General features: G+C 42.0%; 1 protein-coding gene across 1 annotated transcript in view; it reads left to right on the plus strand.

The window, feature by feature from the left end:
* Positions 1 to 21,115, plus strand: part of LOC120823753 (ephrin type-B receptor 1) — a 53,838-nt gene extending 32,723 nt beyond the window's left edge. Inside the window, exons 8-20 of the mRNA XM_040184019.2 lie at positions 231 to 306; positions 1,191 to 1,315; positions 7,251 to 7,416; positions 7,757 to 7,862; positions 8,453 to 8,514; positions 8,596 to 8,793; positions 11,734 to 11,981; positions 13,976 to 14,043; positions 15,048 to 15,195; positions 15,463 to 15,612; positions 18,711 to 18,907; positions 18,998 to 19,156; positions 20,210 to 21,115. Of these exons, the coding sequence (XP_040039953.2) occupies positions 231 to 306; positions 1,191 to 1,315; positions 7,251 to 7,416; positions 7,757 to 7,862; positions 8,453 to 8,514; positions 8,596 to 8,793; positions 11,734 to 11,981; positions 13,976 to 14,043; positions 15,048 to 15,195; positions 15,463 to 15,612; positions 18,711 to 18,907; positions 18,998 to 19,156; positions 20,210 to 20,321 (1,815 nt within the window). The 3' untranslated portion in view covers positions 20,322 to 21,115. The remainder of the gene's footprint in view (positions 1 to 230; positions 307 to 1,190; positions 1,316 to 7,250; positions 7,417 to 7,756; positions 7,863 to 8,452; positions 8,515 to 8,595; positions 8,794 to 11,733; positions 11,982 to 13,975; positions 14,044 to 15,047; positions 15,196 to 15,462; positions 15,613 to 18,710; positions 18,908 to 18,997; positions 19,157 to 20,209) is intronic.
* Positions 21,116 to 22,072: the final 957 nt, after the last annotated feature.

The following is a 22,072-nucleotide window of genomic DNA, read 5'->3' on the forward strand; positions in this document are numbered from 1 at the left end:
ATAAAATCAGTTAGAAATGAGACTCATTCTCTCGTCCATATATGTCTGAAATCAAGTGCCTTTTGTTTATAGAATTACTGAGAATACTGAGTGTCATGTTGGCCACTTTCAACATTGTAAGGGACAAATAGGCTGTGTGAGACCAGGATGCTTCACAGGCCGAACGGAAAATATGGCAGTTAATGTTTGAAGGGTCGAAAACCTAAACCATTACACTTTTTGCTCCACAGGCAGTAAACGGAGTGTCCAACAAGAGCCCTTATCCCGCCCAGCAACTGTCAATCAACATTACAACCAATCAGGCCGGTGAGTGGAGAGTGCAAACGCTGTGTGTGTGTGTGTGTGTGTGTGTGTGTGTGTGTGTGTGTGTGTGTGTGTGTGTGTGTGTGTGTGTGTGTGTGTGGGCAAACCCTGGGGCACAGTGGATTATGCAAGGGAGGGATGTCAAGGGGGATAAATGAAATTGAGCTACAGCTTTTTAATTCATGAAACATGATATGAGGGTGTCATCGTTCTCCCTCTGTCTCTCTATCTCTCACCCCTTATCTGTCATGCCTACACATCCACAGCGTTCCTCCTGTTTTCCTGTTTTCCCTCTGCTTCTCTCTTTTTCTCTCTGTTCTTATATTCTCGCCTGTATCCCCTCTGCTTGAGGGGAGGCTCATGCCTAATCACAACATGATCTATTGTCCCCGGGCCGCACATTTCTTTTACCACTGTTACTATCCTTTAGTACTCAACAAAACACCTGTTGTACATGTTTCTTCTGGTACCTGTGCAGAAACAACAAGAAAACAGATGGATATACTGTATGTTTTCTTGGTGTTGCTCCGAAAGTGCCTCTTCTATTGTTCTGAAAACATTACTTACCCTAGTTTTTTATGTATTATTGAATTGTGTGCAAAATGCGATTAATCGCTGAAAAATCATCTGATTAATCAAGTTTTTTTTAAATCTTTGACCAACATATGTGTTTTTTTTCTGTGAAGCAAAACCCATGAATTACATTATGACAAAGAGCTACTGGTTCCTAAAATGATGGGTGAAAATGTGTAATAACTCTTGATTTCCAATCAGTGGCAAGTGCTGCCAATATTGGCAACATTACAATATTTATGGAGTTCAAGCATGCTTGCAAATCTTGTAACTAGATAATTGATTGTGTGTACTTCCGCGTGTTTTTCTAACAGCTCCCTCAGTAGTTCCAATAATGCACCAAGTGAGCTCAACGAGCCGCAGTTTCTCGTTGTCATGGCCACCGCCCGAGCAGCCCAACGGAATTATCCTCGACTACGAGATACGATACTTTGACAAGGTAGGGTGGGATGATAAATGTCTGAGTGTTTTTCTGTCTGCATGCCTTTTTGGTGGTCACAGACAATAATCCATTAGAGTCAATACAAAAGATGTATCAATGTCAAATACATCGAAGTCATCTGTTATCAGAACTCTCTGAGAAACAGTCTTAACGCGTCAATACTTTTGAATAACTTTGGAAATCAAACCGCCTGCATACTCTCTCGCTTGGTCTAATAGATCACAGAAGTTCATTTTGCATGTTCAGAAAAACGGGAAAATGTATCAATTAATTCGCTTGTAAATCTATATATATTATTGATGACATAGCACAAGTAATAACTGATACAATATCCATTTTACTATTTTTATTACTTGATTACAGGCTGAATGTGGGGAATGCTGCTCCACATAGACATGGCATGATTTGTAATGAAGCTGAAGGCGGGTACATATTTCCTAGATTTTTAATTCCAGTTATTTCATCTATTTTTAACTTCACTTCTGCTCAATGTTTATTGAAAAGGGCGGTTTATGTATAATCTTTTATACAATATAATTTCCTCATGGGTCTGGGTTGATCAATGCATTTCACAGGGCCTGCAGTCATGCTAATACTGGGTTTTGCAGTGATGGAGAGCCTCTCTTTATTCCAACACACATTAATAACTGATCCTAGTCATGCAATATATTCATTAATAACTAGCTACAGTGTGATTCTGTGAACTGCAAGACCAACTAAATACTGAAATAAAAATGTATTTATTTATTGATCGCGTGTATCTCTCTCATGTACTGATGCAGTTTGAATGGCCATAGTCTCATGAGCTGTAACATGGCATGACATTGAAATTGAACTATCTGTGGGCTCTGGTTGATCTAATTAAAACCATTATATTGGTATATAACTAACTCATCTTGTGTGACTTGTAAAGGCCACACTGTAATCACCAGACAAAGAAAAGAAAAAAGGCAACTGTTGTGGGCAACAATATAGACAAACATAAAATCCAACAGCATTTACTTCTATTTCCATCTTCCTCGGCATTATTAGGTGTGTCGATGACTGCAGGAGATCAAATATGTTTTTTTGCCTTTATAAATACATATAAGTCTTGTTCGTGATGATGTTTTCACATATTTCAAAGTCCATGGTGAGGAATGTTGACATGTTTGTCTTCTGCTAATATTGCTGCATTGTTTGTTGTGTGAGATTTCCTTTAGTCATCTCTTTAGCTCACTGTTAATGCAGCCTTCAACTCAATATGATGACGTTGGTATCTCACTTTGCGTCGGATGAATCACAACCAACGATTGGTTAATAGTTACCTTATACAGTATATGGAACCACAGAGAGCAGCACATCTCTCCAGGAAACCAACCATTTATCCGCCCTTAAATGTTGAGGATCGGTTCGTCTCAAGCTGCTGAGGTGGAAGGGAAGCAATAGACGGACAAAATGATTAGTTGTATTCTCTTTTGCATTAGCAATGCAGAGCAGGTGTTCGGAACACATGTATTTATTAAATCTTCCTTTAATCGGGCTGTCTCATTCCAAATTAACATTTTTTTCCCAAGACCTGATTCTAAGAAGCAATTATTGTTTTGCAATTGGAGGAACACAGACTTCCTTTCATTCTACACTCAAGGCTTCATTGGATTTTTAAGTGTTGAATTTTAATCGTAAACGTTTTCCAAGTCGAAAACTTACTGATGGTCAAAGAGTGTCATTATGTCTGTATACCAAAGTTTGAAGAAGTTATCTGTTATCTGTTTCCCACCATAGAGATAACTCACCCTGGACAATTTCGCTCTGCTTCTCCGGGCTGGTTGACGTGATCTAGACCCTCCCCTCCCCTCCCCTCTCCCAGATATGTATTTCAGCTCCTCCTGGATGATCCAGAGGCTTTCCAAAGTTAGATGAGATATGAAATGCCTTTAGCGTGTTTTGAGTCTTCCCGGGGGGTGTTCCAGTTTGGAGGCTTCCGAGAGGCCTCCTCAACGGCTGCCAAACCACCTCAACAGCTCCTTTTTAAATGTGAAGGAACAGCGGCGGCGCTCTGATCTCCTTCCAGGTGTCTGAGCGCCTCGCCCCATCTCGAAGGGCTTGTTTTCAGTGTTTTGCAAAGGAGAATAAACAGTGAATAGGATGATTGAGCTACTCCCAATTTTTGCTGTGCATAACAACACCTTAAGGGGCCCTGGAAGATCTATTTTTCTTTTTTTTATCCCCAAGCTGGAAGGCAAGAAGACCAAAGAACAAATGTAATTGGATACAATGGAAAACGTAGTCTCTACCCCTCTGCTTTGTTAGACTGTCGGACCAAAGCCTTCAGCAGTGCTTTAGCATAAGATAGCGTGCATAAATAATGCCAATCCTGGGGCCGCTGTGTGAGGGGTGAAAGGGTCACGGCCCGATTGCTTTCCCATTATTAGTGCTGCTTCAGAACAGAGACAAAAAAACTCCCGACAAAGATATTGTCCTTTTCGTGATTTAGTCAATAGGAAACGGTGTATTTCGGAGACTGAAAGTTGAAGTGAAAGCTCCTCTCTTTTACCCAAAACATAGAATATCCTCGTCTTTTCTGGAGCTGAGCCAACAGCTGCAAAAACAGATGGACTTTCACCACAGACAGTTTGAAAACGAAGAGCAAAGTACCTACATGGGATTCTGTGAGGTGCACCAAAAGTGCCTCCATGCATGTCATTTCTTCACTGCTATTCCCTGTGCTCATTTATTTCCCTTTTAACACATTATGTCAGCGAGCTGATGCTTCCATAACTCACTAAATTTCTTAGATTCTATCATAACCGCAAGCTGTAAAGGCTCAAGACTGTTGTGAACTCTTTCTTGTCTATTCCCTCTCATGCTAATGCTCAGCCACAGTCTTTCACTCCAGAGGGCTTTCTCACAGATTCCAATTTAACAGCAAACATATTGTAGTTTATAGCCACATATCACTGTGCTGCACAAGGGAAAGCAAGAGTGTCCGTTGTTTTTTTGTCTGTTGCATTATTGGATGCTTTTCTTGGTTCGGCTAAGTATTAATATTCATATCCTATAGATAAATAACAGTTATTTCACTACTTCTAAAAAGGTTTTCCCTTATGTATAATGATGCTTTTTCAGCCAAATCAGGTAATGCTTTATTACAACTGTTATAAACATTAAGGATGACGAGTGTAGTATTTGTATCCTTCAAATGTTTGACCCTTATTGTATACTATTGTATACTGTGGTTGCAAAACCTTTCAAAGAAGCCAAGGTGGAAGGTTGGCACTTGTGCAAAGGGTCTTTGTTGGCAGAAACCACAGTCTCTCTTACCAACCGCCAACACTGGTTTCTACAAAAACACAAGGGCCCCAATAATGATGCACAGTAAAAGCCACTTTGGCAAAAAGCGAAAATTTTCCGGACCACATAGTGGAACATCAGGCAAACAAAAAAGCACAATTTGAGGTCCTTGCAACATTGTAAATAACCTTTTGACTGCACCTGATGACGTTATGACATCGTGTCAACATGAAAACACAGCCAGATAACTGCTCTCCATCACCACTCACATTGCAGAGCTTTTTTAAAGTGCAGCTGTTGGATAGAAACATCAGTCAAACATTAATATTATGCTACGGCTGTTAAGGAATCTGAAGGACATTTTATAGGAACGCATCGAGAAAAGCTCGATGCTAGCTAGTTGATGGGGGGGACAGGGGGGCTGCACCTGCCGTTGGTCTGACTGCTTTGCACAGTTTGTCCCAGGCATCGACTGCGGGTAGCAGAGAGAGGAAAGGAGAAAGTTGACACTGTGCCTCGCGGTGAGCAATTAGAGGGAGTTAGAGTTGGAGTTCAGGACAGAGTGAGGAGAACTGCACTTTGGCGTGTTTTTATCTTTGACAGTCAGACTGTGACTGTCGCAGATAAAAACACGCCAAAATCCGGGCAGCGACTCCACTGTAAGCCGGTCTTAACCACGCTGCCTTTGCTTCAACATCATCGAACATTGGAGGCAATAAAGACACATAATCAAAAGCGGGCAGTTCAATTATTTAAGAGTTTCTTCTTTTCATTCTTCTTCCTTGATACAGATCTTAAGAAGGGAGGAATACGAGCTAAACACCAAAAGGGACTAATTTTAGCTGACGTCTCCAAGTGTAGAATTCCTTGGGGAGTAGTTTGAAAAGCAGAGAGCGTTTTACCAGACAGCTGTACTGTATCTCCTTTTTTCTGATAATGTTCTCCACCTGCCTTCCCTCCAACTCCTCCATCCGTCTCTCACCTCCTCCCTCCCCTCATAGCCACTCAATAGATAATGAGGTTTTAATGTTGTAAATTTGATATGGCACAATTTCCCCCCACTACTTATCTCTGGCTCCCAGACCTTCCCAGATGGGTTGCCCTCTAACCTTTTTAATGTGGCAAGCGTAGAATTCCCCCTCCCTACTCTCACTCTCACACACACGCACACACACACACATGATCACAAACCTCCAAATCCGAATCGCACTCCAACACAATACCCCAATTTCTGTGGCCACATCCAAATATAACTTCATTATTATCTCCCAGGTCTTAAATGGCAAAAAATTATCCCTGTGCACTTTGTCCTAATTATGACAGTGGGGACTTCATGGTGCAGTAAAATGATGTCCAATACAGTGTATTAAGATTTTATAGATAACACTAATACATGAAATCTTGATCTTAATATTTACAAAAATCTAGCCCCCAGCAACAACAACAAAGGGGGAAAAAAGAACAACAATTTGTTTACGAAGATTAAGGGAGGTTGTTATTAAGAATTATAATGATAACAATAATGAAAACTCAATCCTCTTTAACCCCTTTGTATTCATCTATTGCTCTCATTCCACAATGCTCATTTTCTTTAGGCTCCCTCCCTCCGGAGCTCTCCGCCTCTTCATCTCTCCTCTTTGCTCTCCCGTCGACCCCTCCACCTCCTTCATCCTCGCGGCACGATTCCCTCCCCCGTCCCTTTCATGCCATCACCATACCATATCTGTCGTTCCTTCTGGACAGTTTCGATGCAGTATGAACCTTTTTTTCTATCTGAAACAAATTGTTGAGAGGCAGTATAAAGCCATATGAGATAGGCCTGATAAGTCTGATGCTAAATCTACCTGAGGAATTATCACTTTGTCAAATCTGATCTGATCAAGATGGAGGAAAGTTCTCAACTTATAGAAGTTTACTCATGCACATGTCCGTGCACTGTGAAATGATGGGATGTGGTTGCAGATCTGTGGCAATCTTCTGGCTACACCCATCAGTGGTGCTGGATGTGAGCAGATGTGCAACAGAGTTCAAACTTTAGGCAGCCAGGACTAATAAATGAGACATATTTCAATGGTGTTACATTACATTGCATTTAGAGACTTGTCCCTTCTTCAAACTTCTGCCGCACCCCAGTATGCTGGGTTCAAATATATTCTTTTGTCTTACTCAAAATACTAAAAAAAATGTGATTTGGAAAACATGACCGGGTCAATCTGGATAATCTGCACGGTTCTCAGTGGAAGATAATGAGGTCTGTGGATTAGTTTGAGTAACTGGGACAATATTTCGATTTGCCACAAACAAAATTCCTTTGTCCTCCATTGTATCGGTGTGAAGGTAGATACAGTATCTCAATGTGGAAAAATGAAAGCCATTGTGCTTATAGACAGACAATAACCAGAAGTGTGAAAAGGACCCTTCAGGTGTGAATTGATAGACAGAGACAAATGGACGGGTGGATAATTGAATTGAGGGTATTCAGACTGATTTTCTTTTCATAAAATGTGATAGATTCTGGCATTGTTGATGAATGAATAAACTATGTTTTTATAATGAATCTTGTTTTACCTGAAGGCCAAAACAGAGTTCGTGTGAAGTGTTGTGGTCTGTCTGGTCTTGCGGTGGAACATTTTCATCCCTCTCTCAACCTCCCCTGCAGTCCCTGTCGTCAGTGCAGAACAGCTCAGTGGTCCAGAGCAAAACGCCCAGTGTGGTTCTGGAGGGTCTGAAGTTGGGGACGGGCTACGTGGTCCAGGTGAGGGCGCGCACCGTGGCCGGCTACGGAGCCTACAGCAAGGAAATGCTCTTCCAAACGCTCACCGACGGTAAGGTGGGCCGGTGGGAAGCCGGAGTGTGTGTCTGTGTGTGTTTGTGTTGTAAGGGGTTTTGTGGTGGGGATTAAATAGAGTGCAGGACGGAGAGGAGGAATCTAAAATGTGAAAACCTGGTGGTGAAGTATTCAAATTCTGCCCTACTTTGCGCGTGCATGAATTTCTGTGTTGCCGTCTTGTAAAATGAGCCACGTTGTTGCTAATTAACGTGTGTTGGAGAAAAGAGAGAGAAACTGCATATTTTACATTCCAGAAATGCAGAGTTGTGTTTACGTAAGAGAGGCTAAAAAAATAATGCGTGTGGTTGGTTGTGTGTCTGTGTGTGTTTCCACAGATGAGTATAAGTCCGAGCTGGGGCAGCAGCTCTCCCTGATTGCAGGCTCCTTAGTGGCCGGAGTGTGTATCGTCTCATTGGTGGCCATTGCCATCATCTGTACCAGGTAACGCAGTGACACACCTGCACACAAAGAGCCACGCGTTAAAAAATAATAAATGTGGTGAAATTGTGGCTATTTGCATTGTGGACACGACCCCAACAACGTGTCAGCAGACGTTTCCATTGTCACGAAGGGAAAAGCACAGGCGTTACGAATAACATCATCAGTGGCTCCTTTCAATTCACCGTTCATGGTCACAGTGACACAGTGAGCACAGTAGTAGGAACCCTAAAGAATGAAGCACCCATCATTCGTTTACATAAATTGGTAAAGTTGGTATTTTTTGAAAAGCTTTTTCAACCTCACTTCATAAGGCTGAAAGCACAGTAACGGGATGACAGATGTAGAAGCCCCAGCGCACTAAAATATGACCATCTGTTACCATGTGAAGTTACATACTATAGTAAACAGTTTATAACTGAGCCTTCCCCATAAAAGCGGAGTAAGTGCGCCTTGAGTCACGAGTTATATTGTCCACAACATGGATCATTGCCATTGTTATTTATCTCTTGTAGATTATGTGACCTCATGACCTACCAGATAAAGCGCAACCTGTTGGCATCCCTAACATTTCTACCTGCTTGCCTCTGCAGGAGGAGGCAGTGTAAGGAGAGTGTGTACGCTGACAAGCTGCAGCAGTACAACGCAGGAGGAGGTACGTCCGCCGCCGAGGCCTTTGAATGCGCCTCACCTCTAAAAGAGCGCTTGTATTTACACTTTGTGCCTCCCTCCGCAGAGGTGACTCTGAGGCCTGACATGTTCAGTGGCACCACCCCCACAGTGACCTTTCCCACCCTGTCTGAGGGTCATAGTTCGCCAGGGGTCAAGATCTACATCGACCCCTTCACCTACGAGGATCCCAACGAGGCTGTTCGGGAATTTGCCAAGGAAATCGACCCCTCCTGCGTCAAAATAGAGGAAGTCATTGGATCAGGTAGAGATTTCCACATGCTTTGTGTCTTGTGACCCTCGGCTTGACCCTTCATTTCTCGCTGTTGTTTCCATCAACTATTCCCGAAATTCAAATCCATGAATACTCCTGTTCGGGTCTATCATTACTTTGAGTTCATTTTAAGAAGCGCTTTTGTTCAAGAATAAGATAAACATAAGATTTACGAGATTCGAGTTCATATATACGGCTTTAAAGAGACATTTAGGAAAAGAGAACCCTGGTTTCCTCTAATGAAACCAACCGGCACATGAAATAGCAGATCGTCTACACTAAATTAATCAATTTATTCCACCGTGCCAGCAATTTGTGTCAATGAAAAGATGTGAAAACATGCAATGTCAGTTTATTATTTTGCTTTATTTCTTTCCTTTGAAGTCAGGAGAAATGTTTTATTCATGCTGAAAACTTTCACAAGAATAAATTAGAACTGCTTTCGCGCATTCTCTTTGGCTATCTGATCTAAACTACAAAAATGCTGTGTGAAGTTGGGCAAATGGAGATATTTGGAAGCGAAAAGTCCCAGAGCATCCTTTTTGGAGGGAGTTTTAGCTTTCAGATGAGCTAATAAGGGACCAAATATATAGATGTATTTTAAAGTTGCTAAGATGAAAAGTGAAATACCTTCTTTTACCACTGATCTCTCAGTACCGTGTACTTAATGTAGGAAAAATATCTGTCAGGAATATAAAATACTAGATAAACCTTGCTTCTTGGATGATTTTAAAACGTGAAGCTCCAGTGGGAGCTGTATTAGGACCTCATCTTGTAGAGTTCTTTTATTAAAATCTAATTCACTATTTTAGTTTTTTACGTCACATGTTCATGAGTAAATTAGAATTAATTCAATCAAAGTTATTTGAGAGGAACTATCTGGTTATGAGCGAGTCCCAATTAAATACTAATTGCCCAGGACGGCATTGATGGACCGAGCTGGAGGGCAGGGAGGCACCGGAGAACCAGGACCGACTGGAGCGGAGCGGCAGACTCAGGCCGCAGTAAAAATAGAGATTTTCTGAAGGGACTCTGGTGCTCGGAAACTGTCCCACCTTCACCCACAGGGTAAAAATTTCAAAATTGTACACAAAATGACATTGTCTGCAGTGCATTCAAATTTTGTATTTCGACCGCTTCGCTTCTTTTAGCTGATAAACAATTTATTATCTCTCAATGCACAATCGATGGGGCAATGTTTTTGTTGTTATCCTCCTGTTAAATAAAAACTTTTTTTTGGATCCAAACCAATCAAACACAAATAGCGCTGGAGCTCCGGGTGCTAAAGGTCATGAACCACATTCAGAGTATGTGCTTTCGGCTTTGGTCTGTTAAGCCGCTCCTGAGAAGCTTTCCGTAATCCCTCCGTTTCTCGCTTTATTTCTCTCAGGGGAAGGTTTCTCACCTCAGCCAGAGGTGACAGAGGAGGGATGAAAACAACGGGTAGGGGGAAGAAAATATCAACAGGGTGATATGAGATGTGGACTTGGGGCCCATAAGCTGTTGAATTACTGCGCTTGGGCTGAGGTAGAAAGTACAAATATACCCACTTCCCTACAAATCCCCCCCCCCCCCCCAACTTTTACTTTCTGTATTTATTTTATGCTTCCTCTTATTTTCATAACTCCTTCTGCCCCGTGGAGTTTTAGAGTTAATTTGCATGTAGAGAAATGCTAAAACAAAGAACCAAAGGGGTAGAAAAAGCAGAACAACAGATTGGATAGGAAAGATTAAAGGGGAAGGCACCCTGAGGAGAAGATGAAAATATCTCACCTCACTTTCTCTCTCGCTCTGTAAAAACACTCCTCTCTTGTTCTCGTTCCTTATAACCGTCACTCGTAAAGGTCCCTCATAAAAAAGTCAAGCCTTAAACCCCTTCAATTTACAAAAGAAACAAACCATAACATCTTCCCTGCAGGCCGGTTAATTTACTTACTACTGTATTTAGAAGTGCAGAAGATAGAAGACCAGGTTTTGGAATAACACCGTAACTAATTACTGTGACGCTCCATCTTCCCCATGACCACCTCGTGTTTTAGAAAAAGAGGAATAGAGATGTCACCTGATCGCGCCTCTCTTCTTCTCAGTCCACACTTCTGTCCCTTTTCTCCCCCACTATCAATTCTGTCTCATTTCCATGCTTTCATTTCTTCAAACTGCATCCCTCCTCCCCCCCCTTCCCCCCCGACCCCCTCTTTCAATTCTCCTCCTTCTTTTCCCTCCATCCATCTCCACTTCTGCTGGTTTACAACAGTGACAATGGAGCGATTTTAATGAGCAGTGAGATGTGGAGCAGAGATCACAGTGAGACGGGACGACACTGCTTGTCAGCCAATGTATAATTCACACATGATTTATATCTCTGAGATGACAACTTTTATTTTGAAGTGATGTTCAATTTTCACGTCCCCGAGCAGCATATTGCTGCATTTATTGTGACAAAAGGTATCTGTGCCTCCGGCACTGTAGGAAATTGTCCGTACATTCAACAGGTTCAAGGCCAATCTTTGAACTTTTAACAAAAAACGTCAGAGCAATGCACAGAGCAAGCATTAAGAAAAGACACTTCAAGAATATCTTCTTCTTTTTTTTGCACCTGACAGATCCAAATGAAAACTTGTGACATTCCATGATGTCCTATTACATCTCAATAATGTAATTGGAAGACAACAGGGAGCTGAACACGATAAATGAACTGGGACACACGGACAGACACTGTTGTCTCTTTATCAGTGAGGTCGCTCTCCTTCCTTTGTTTAAATTACGAGGGGGAACTTAAGGTGTGCTGTGAAGGAGACGAGTCCCTCTGCACTCATAATGACAGCGTCCTTTTTATCTTGTTTGCCTGTTCTGCATTTTGATGAATGTAAAACATAAACTCTAATTCTTCTATTCAACTCATAACTCATATAATGGTTTCTTCTTCTGCAGGTGAGTTTGGGGAGGTGTACCGAGGTCGCCTGAAGCCTGTTGGGAAAAAAGAAATTCTCGTGGCCATCAAGACCCTGAAGGTTGGTTACTCTGAGAGGCAGAGGAGGGACTTCCTGTCCGAGGCGTCAATCATGGGCCAGTTTGACCAACCGAACATCATCCGACTGGAGGGCGTCGTCACCAAGAGCAGGCCCACCATGATCATCACAGAGTTCATGGAGAACGGAGCACTTGACTCGTTTCTCAGGGTAAATGACTTCAATGTTTTAACACTATACTATTTATTACAATTTACCGTAACGTTAAGTGTTGCCAGATTCAGAGTAAGTGAAGAAATATCCACTCTACTGCTACAAGGACACCAAACACAGTTTAGATTCTCAACCCGATGTCTCCATCCACGGCTGAGATTAGTTTGTGATTTTATGAAGCAGCACTTTGACTGTTTACAGTGTGAAGCCTTTTAAGCAGTTTGACATTGTATCAGTAGGTGGGACCACTTAATCGCAATCTGAAGCTGTTGAGTCAAATGATATTAGAATGTTGTTATATTCATGACAAACTTGACATATAGAATATAATATTTGCAAAATAGTATAGATAAGATTATCCGCGGTCGCGACCCGACTCCGGATAAAAGGAAAGAGATGAAATGAGAGATGTTATTATACCACGTAGGTGTTGGTTTCTTTGCCTGCAGTGTCTATTTACGCACTTTTCTTCAGTCCAAAATCCGCCAAAATTGTCCAAATGCAAAGATGTCCTTACGGCTATATAGGTGGAGAAAGGAGAGTTTTTCAAGAATGGGACTCAAAGACAGAAGCAACTTCCTGCTCTTCTTCCCCTCCTCACCCAGCGAGGATGTCTGTCAGTCGGTCTGTTCCTCTCTTTGATCGTGCCCTTTATTTTTCGAGACGTAAAGACCGAGAGAGAAAATCTTTGATGTTTGGTTCTCACAGCGTGACCCCTTTTGACTCACGCACACACACACACACACACACACACACACACACAAAGTGATCGATCTCAGTGGTATTGCTGTCCTAGCGTGACCATCTTGCAGACACATGACCCAGAGGATCAATGACCGTGTGTGTGTTTGTGTGTGTGTGTGTGGTTTTGGCTGCAGAGGATTAGGCTAGAAGAGCATCCAAGGGAAGGTTTGATGCACAAAGTGAATTAAAAGGTGCACACACTTTCAACTGCAAAAATGCCAGCAGAGACTTTATAAGAGACTTTCTGGCCCCCAGCTCCTCAAAAGGGTGCTGTTGATTTACAGTATTCAGTTCTAGAAATGTTATTTTTGCTGGTGTAAATTGAGAAGATATTTGCAAAAAGGATTTGTTAGATGTTTAATTATTCTCTAAATGTCTTGAACATCTGATTTAAATTATTCAAATCATAGAATTAAATATTTTTACATCATATCAAATACTCTACATCTTTAGGACAATGAGAGTCCATCTATAAATGTTATTAAAGTGTTTAATAATTCCAGCCTAAAAAACATATTATGGCTGACTGAAATAAAACGGCATTATTCAAGAGCAACTGCATACTTATTCCTCTATGTGATTTTAAGCTATAAACTAACGTATATGACCGCACCCTGATGAAACACCTGCTCAATCTTAATTTTGAGACATTTCTCATACAATTAGTAAAAATCAGCGTTTCATGGTTGGCCGTCCCCCGACTCTTAATAATCTTGCAAGGAGATTTCTAATATTAAAACTGCTATTTGGGACTAATGATGCCTTGGTGGCAGTTCGTGGCAGTCGAAGCAGCTTCCCAGCAGCAGGCAGTGAGGTGGAAGGTGATTTGCGGTCTGATAAACAGTTGAAAAGAGTCCGGTGTCACAGGAAAGAAGAACATCTCCCTCCAGTTTTTAAATTTAAATTTAAATGTAAATTTTAGAGACAGGAGGTTTCAGACACTGTGCACTTTTCAGCATCCTGAGGGCCTACTGATGATAAATGCTGGTAAATTAAAGTTGGTCTCGTAGCGTAAATTAAAGTTAAAACTTTAAAACTCCCATTTCAACATCATCATCAATCCGCACACTTGATTTCTATGTAACATGTAACTGTCAATCGGTTTGGAAAAAAAGCCTACTTTTTTTCTCCCAAAACTGTTACCGTAGTTATAACTCCTGTGGTGATATTGGATGTGAATATATTTGGGGGAAAAACAAATATTTATTTTAATAAATAATACATTAATTAATTTAATGGTTTTCCAGCAAAATGATGGGCAGTTTCCAGTGATCCAGCTTGTTGGTATGCTGAGGGGCATTGCCTCTGGGATGAGGTACACACACACACACACACACACACACACACACACACGCACTTAGAAATTGTTGAAGCCCATTTGTGAACGTCGACTTGAGAAAATATGTCTTAATATTTATCAGGTTTTAGTCGCTATGATTGAGGATACCTTGGTCCTGGTTGGTGGCAGGAGATTATCTTCTTGTTGGTAGAACGCCATAGCTTCAAGTTTTCCTGATGTTTGCTTTACTTTGTGATTGCGAGGGTCACGTACATCATGCTGTGAGCTTTCTTTGTTTTATTCCTGTATTTTTTAGACAAGATGATCTATCAGGGACCGACTAAAGTCCTCTGGTGTATTGAAACATTGGATTCAATGCAGATATGATCCCTTTTTTTAAAATAGCTACAGCGCTACCAGGTTAGTTATGAGGCAGTGACCCCATGGAAGAGGGTTCTGTGTAAAGACTATTAAATGTTCTATTTTTATGCAATATGCCAGAACCCAATGAAGTCTAGTAATGAGATAAACACAGTACTGGGGTGCAGTACACTGTACATTACATTGAATTGGCCAAAGTGTTTTCATGTTGGCGTTCACAGATAAAGACTTTCAAAGTAGCTGCGGTATAATTTAGGGTTTTTAAATAGACTTGATATAAATATTTCAAGTATTGATATAGAATATGGTCTGGTATATTGGCAGAAACCACTTATTTCCAACACACACACACACACATAAACATAAGTCCATTTATTTATTAAAGAGTACCACAAATTACTGGCTTAACACATATAAACACTGCTCACACATATGCACACAAAAGGCACAATCTTACACGCTCAATAGATCCTATCCGTGTTTTATTGCGAGTATCTCGCTGTGGTACCACCCAAACGCGTACATGTACACAGACATTAAATCCTATGCCTGGCTTGAAGTGATGAGTCTCATTTGCTTATTTTTGTAGACCGGGCAGCGTGTGATGGATGACAACATTGGATATCTGTCCAAACAATAAATCCCTTTTAATGTTACAGGTACCTTGCGGAAATGAGTTATGTTCACCGGGACCTGGCCGCTCGGAACATCCTGGTCAACAGTAACCTGGTGTGTAAGGTGTCTGACTTTGGATTGTCCCGATACCTGGAGGAAGACACCTCTGACCCCACCTACACCAGCTCCCTGGTGAGGACTCCCTCACACACAGGGAACAGGCTATAAATGGACAACTCCCTTCTTGTTCATATGTTAATTTAGTTTAACTATGTAAAAGGCTGGACCGTTACATCACTAAAACAAGCCCGTAGTAGTTCCTGCTCATTAGAACAATGTAATTGTCTCGCGGGAGGCATTAACACATCGGTACGGCGTGATGCATGTGCACATCCAGAGTGGTAGTTAACATTATTTCTCATCTTCCATCTTACCGTCTCCTCTGCTCTTTATCTCAAGGGAGGTAAAATCCCCGTGAGGTGGACGGCTCCGGAGGCAATCGCCTACAGGAAGTTTACCTCGGCGTCAGATGTCTGGAGTTACGGGATCGTGACCTGGGAGGTGATGTCATTCGGCGAGAGGCCTTACTGGGACATGAGCAACCAAGATGTGAGTCACTGCGAGAGAGAGAATTGAGTCAGAAAGTGAACAGAGCCATGTTCTTAAAGGCTGGTGACGTGCAAGGTTTTTGTTTGATCTTAAAAATGTGTAAGAATTATTTAACTCTAATTGATATAATAGTATATAAATAGAGTATCTTTGTCCAGCAGAACCATCTAAATTTTTTTCATCTATCTCACCCAAAATTGTATAGTTCCTCACTATACCAGACTTTGCCTTGTTTTCTTTGTTCTCCTTGGTTTTCTATAACTGCATATGTTTGTTTACGTTTACCCCTTTGTTGCCGCTGTAGAGTGTGTGGTGGGTTCGGGTCGGGGGGGCGTACGTGTTTGTTTCTTTTGCCGTCTCTCACAGCGGGGTGTCTGATGTTCCTGGAAAACACGGGAAATGAGGGCATCAATTTGAGTGTCACAGAAATGTTGGTTTCCTGGAACATGAGACCCTAAGGATTTGTTTTTTCCAGCGGATCTTTTCTCCAGTGAATATCTCATTTTGTGACAACATTCCAATTACCTTCACAGTACGATCAATTTACTGCAGCATTTGGATACCTTTTTTTTTTTTCTTTCTGTTTGTTGGCATCAAGGACGTTATTAAGTGGCTTGAGGTTTCATTTATCCAGGTGCTGTTTGGGCTTGCAATGATTGGCATTTCATTTATCTCAAAAAAACACTCTCGTCCACGCTTCAGGCTGAGCTGTAGTTTTACTGCTTAAAGCTAAAAGGGATACCCGTACAGTCCATTAAAAAGGAGGTTCCGTTAGATCACACTGCTGACATTTTTTATTCTTAGCATTCTATTCCGAGAAGAAATGTGATACTGAGACTTTAGTTAGTTTTGGCACTGAACCCCACTTCAAAGCACCGAGGCTCTAAATCTCAATTCTTGCTTTCTGAAACTACACAGACAAGGCGGAGGATTTTACAAGCCTCTTCAAGTTTTTCTTGAATTCAAACTTCAAAATAGATTTGGTGTTTGGAGAAATTCTACGAAGACATTGCTGAACAGCTCACTTGGAGAATAGTCAGAGGAGCCATTTTACCTTTCCAAGTAGTAACATCTTTAGACTGGGAGAAGCTCTGCAGCCATGTTTCCCCGACCTCATTAACCTGGACTTTTAGCCCTCAGATTGATGAGGAAAATTATTTTTAACTAAGACATAATAATAATAATAAATCCCCCCCCCCATTTCTTGATATCCGACAACTATTTCCCCGCATTAGCATCTACACCACCTCCCCCCTGCCGTCTCTCGACACCTCCTCCCTCGCAGCCTCACCTTTCATTCACCTATGGTTCCTCCTCCGGAATAGAAGCGGTCCATGCAGCAGTAATGACAGAGCGTCACTCTAATGACAGGGACAGCTTTTTAATGGCACACACAGGGTATAATGATGGGGAACGTGTGTGTTACCACTATAGCTAACGAGGGTCTGCTGGGGTATTTTAACTATGCATGAACCTCACATCCTGAGCCCACACATACTACACATTCAGCTGAACCCCACACATGCAGGCAGACATGAATCACGGCCCACACACACACACACATACAGGATTTCAAAGAATGGTGAAGTTGTCAGCCGAAGCCACCACAGGTGCTGTGTTCGACATGAATTAATCATGAAAGAAACCTGTGATGTTTTACTACACTCGCTGCTATTTTGATTGACAGCGGTGCTTAGAGAGAATTTATGCGGCACAAAGCCTGAGAAGTGTGTCGGGGTCAAGTAGAGTTCAGTCAGCTAGCAGACAAATCCCCTGCGCCGCGCCGCATTCTGTCAGCGTGCTGCTAGGTCGGCTTACACTGACACGGCCCGGTAACTCTAAATTTATGGGAAGTGTTATTTCAAGGAATTTTATGGCACATCTGCTTTGTTAAAGGCAGAATCCGTCTTTAAAAATGTATCAAAGGCACCAAAGCTAAAGGCACAGTGCAACAGCTTAGAAGACAAATAGAGAGCACTGCTTCAGTTTGGCTAAATGAAGAGTAATGGGCATGTTTGCAGGTGATGGAGAAACACACAGGGCACCAGCCGGGCAATGGGAGGTTATAAACCGGCAGACGGAACACTTGAATGCGTTGACCTGAAACTAATTTGCTTGAACTGTGCACTATTCATGATGCAGTTTCTCCCGATGCTTTGAAATTTTTCTTGGGCCTCTGAAGAACAAAGTGTGGAGGTTCAGGAGAAGAAAAAATGACACATTTTATCTATAGTCTTTACAAAGACAGAAATATGTTATAAGCAAGGCCACTCAGGTAAATAAAACATTTGGTTTAATACATTACAAATAGCATATTTCGAATTGGGATGACATTTAAAAAGATATCCAAATGATGCCTTAAGATAATGATAACAAATATTCCGCTTTCCTTGATTTTGTTGGAGCTAGTTACTCTTTCAGTTAAAGGAGATTTTAAATGCTATCATGTTTTGGATAATTACATTTCACACTCAGAGGTATGCTGGCGCATTTAGCACTACTTCTCTGCAATACAACATTTTCTTTCTTCAGAGAAGCCTTGACAAAACTCAATATCTGTGTTTTCTCATAAGGAAATCAGAAGCTCCTCAGTGTGAAAATACCTCCCTCAACATCAGAGACTGCAGCAGGCATCACTGCTGCTTAGCGATGAATATCTCTGATACTGTGCAGCTGCACGCTGTGTCGGAAAGAAGCTCTCGGATGGAAATTGAATCGTTGTTACTTATCCATCTTTTTTGTAGTTTAATTAAAGCTGGAATTCTCTGTAAAAACACACCTTCTAAAATCACAAAGATGCTGGAAGAAAGTAATCTGAACTCTTTTTGGCTAATATGAAGTTACAAATGAAAATCGGAGAGACAAATGTAATGTCCCCGAAACAACGAGCGAGAGAGCAGGTCTCAACTTATTCAGCATCCCAGATCAGCACCATGCATTTTTCCAATTAATCTCAAAAGTATGTCAATCCTTATCTTATTTTTCTCCAAATCTTTTTGCAATAACCTTTCTTGTAACCACGAACAGTTTCCTATTACTAGCCTGGATTTGTAGTCCTGTGTTTGACGACCCCGCTGCCCTCTCTCGCTGTGTCCCAGGTGATAAATGCCATCGAGCAGGACTTCAGGCTCCCAGCTCCCATGGACTGTCCGGTCGTGCTGCACCAGCTCATGCTGGACTGCTGGCAGAAGGACAGGAACGCACGGCCCAAATTCCCCGATATTGTCAGCATGTTGGACAAAATGATACGCAACCCTGCGTCGCTCAAGGCCGGGACCAACAACGTCGCCCCAGGGTGAGGGGAGGCACGCGTTTACATATAGAAAACACACTGAGTGCCTTTTTTAAACACCCTCCCGTCTGTCCTCGTTTCTGCTGTCTGCAGTCCTCCCCATCATGCCTTGTTAGACCGCGCGGGTCCCGACCTGAGCAGCGTGAGCTCCGTGGAAGACTGGCTGGCTGCGTTGAAGATGACCCAGTATCGGGACTCCTTCCTGGGCTCAGGCTTCACTTCTTTGCCGCTGGTCACACAAATGACAGCTGAGTAAGTCGTCCGTTTGACTGGCTCTTTTTGTGCGTCTGCCTTCAGACTGCTCAGCTGCCAAGTCGGTGTACCGACAGTCAAACGACTGAGAGGACGGCCGGCCGGCTTGCTGGCGGTTCATGTGTCTCTGAACAATCAAACCTTCCTGCAGCCTTTTTCTTTTTGTTTCATCATGATATGATAATTTGATTTGTTTGAAAGGATTTGAAATTGCTTTAAAATGATAAGAATTGTTGTAGGTGATCCTGTTGTTTCTTTAAAGGTTTTTTCCTGTTTTAAATCAGCTTTTCACCATCTGCCATTTTATCTTAATACATTTAGCATAGAAGTATATATGCACATTAGCATTAGCTCCTGCTATTGTCCTTGGACGATACACCAACCTCAGTCCTGGAGCTGGTGCGCTGGTGGACCGTGTGCACTTCAGTTTGGGTCAAACATATAGGGAGATTTTACCCATGAGGATTAATTAAGTATATTTTACCATAATGCCAGTGTTGAGACCGCAGAAAGAGCCACAGAGCAATTGGCTCTGTGCCACTGAACTGCGTTTAAAAGGTTTTTAATGGATGAGGCACAGCTATGCAGGGTTTAGATTCTTACTGCAGTATATAGTCTGACAGGAATGTTTTTTTCATAGTATTTAAAAGCAAATTCCCTCAGACGATATATTTGATCAGTAAATTATATTTGACCGAATATTCATTCTCTAATATTTAAATAAGAAATAATATAACATTTCCACACTCCTTTTAATCTATTAAACCTTTGAGAGGCACTTATGTGAAATATTTTATAATATTGTAGTTTTCTCTGCAGATACTGATAGTTGAAGATAGGTTACTATTAGTCATCATTTATCAAAGCCAACATGATCATTACCCACCATGTTCTTGCTCTGCGAAGTTAAACAACAGGTACTTTTTTTTATTCCAAAATGAGCACTATGGATTAGTGTACTTGAGATTTACTAGTGTCACATCCCACCCTTGCAGGTAACCACCATTGTGAGGATGAAGGAATCTTATATCTTATATTTCTGTGTTATTGCAGAGATCTTCAGAGGATTGGAGTATCTCTAGCTGGACACCAGAAGAAAATCCTGACCAGCGCTCAGTCGATGAGGCACAACGTCGACGATCAGTCTCCTACTGAGTCTGTGTAGCGGGGAAATATGTACAAGTGGACAGTCTGAACGAGCAGGCCGCCCGTTTCTGTTTTGTCCCCATACACCTCAACGATGTGCCGCTGGTGGAGATCTGAACCGCCGTTGTTTTTAACAGTCGCTACGGCCATTTGTGCGTCTGTGCGGCCTCAGCACTCACCCGGTCGCGGACACACTTCTTTCACAACATTTAGCTAATTGATTTGAACTAAATGGAAGGAAGGCATTTCTGTCTGAATTGATTTGTGGCTGTAAAACAACACAAACAAACTAGCGACTGGTCTTACAAACCCTCCCTAAAATAATCTCTGTAAAATACTTCCCATCGTTGAATTCCACGGACCAGTTTTCGCCATCCTGACTGTTTGATTTGATGGGCTGGTTTTTATTTAAGGATAAATCTCACCAACCACATGCTACTGTGAAGAGGGAACTGACTCAACGGACTCTCATGTGGAAGACAAAGGCTGATATAAAAGTGTTTCTTGAGGCCCGTGACGAGCTTCGCTGTTTTTTCTGACCTTTTCTGTTGAGACTGAATCAACATCTGGATCCAGATGAGAGACAAGATAAAAACGGGGCTTTGTGAATCCATCTTCATATTGAAGAGTCTGTACATATTATGATATGGGATGTTTGTTTCCTATTTGCTTTCTCTTTTGCCAACAACATTGAACAAGTTAATTGCCACTGGAGTATTTTGTGATTTCTCTATGATTATCTTCCCCTGACTCATCACTGGAGCCTTTGAGTGCGAGGCGCTGCAGACAAAATATTTTAAAAAAAAATGAAAAGCTAAACTCCACTAATCCACACAGAAAGCTAGAAAAGCTTGGTTAACTGGAAATACTTAATTCAGGAGTTACTCATAGTGGAGTTCAACAATCAAAAGGCAATTAGAGATTAGGAAGCAGAAACAAAATCAGGTAAAGATGTATCAACGTGCTTGTGATTTTGCTGCAAATCCTCCAGCGGACGGCGAGTCCGGCATTAATACAATGCATGAACAAACCAGAAATCCAATGTTCTAATACCGTGTCCATGCACGGAACTAATTTCTGTCTAAACTCCACGGCTGCCCGTCCAGATGGTAATCACTCCACAGCAGGCAGGCACGGGTCTTTGTATCAATTCCTTGCTGTATTCATTGGCTGCACAATATGTCAGCGGTCTCACAGTCTGTTTTGACGGACGCGTTTCCCTGTGATTGACACCGGTGATTTATGCTGTCGTGCCAGTTAGCGGATGAAATTAAATAACGTGACCTATCCGCGTTAACATCCGCTGGGCGGCAACCTTTTCAACGAGGGGCCTTACGCCGCACCCGGTTACAAGCAACAAATGTCAGAGAGATGATCTAACAAGCATAGATAGTGAAATAAAAAATGTCCGCGGGATATTGCTGGCGTATTTATCACATTTCGTGCAGAAACAAGATGTTTCACTCGCTGCTCTTCAAAAGGCCAGATCCCATTCTGCGGCACACTGGCAGGAAAAGCACCGAGAGAATCTCTTTTGATCTCAGCGGGCAGCAGGTTACCAGTCGTGAAACAGCAGCAGGCTCGCTCTGCCTTTAGCTCAAACCTCTGGCCATGCGCGTGCCCCCGCCAGCCCCAGCATCACCAGTCTGCTGCCCCGCATTGTGTTTTGTGATTTGTTTTTGTTTTTTAGTGTCCCCTCAGAGCGGTTCTCTCAATGACGTGAGGTGACGGTGTTTGGATGTTTACTTTAAACGCGTTTGGCTGCTGACG

Source organism: Gasterosteus aculeatus, chromosome 8, assembly GCF_964276395.1.
Source record: "Gasterosteus aculeatus chromosome 8, fGasAcu3.hap1.1, whole genome shotgun sequence".
NCBI classification, from domain to species: Eukaryota; Metazoa; Chordata; class Actinopteri; order Perciformes; family Gasterosteidae; genus Gasterosteus; species Gasterosteus aculeatus.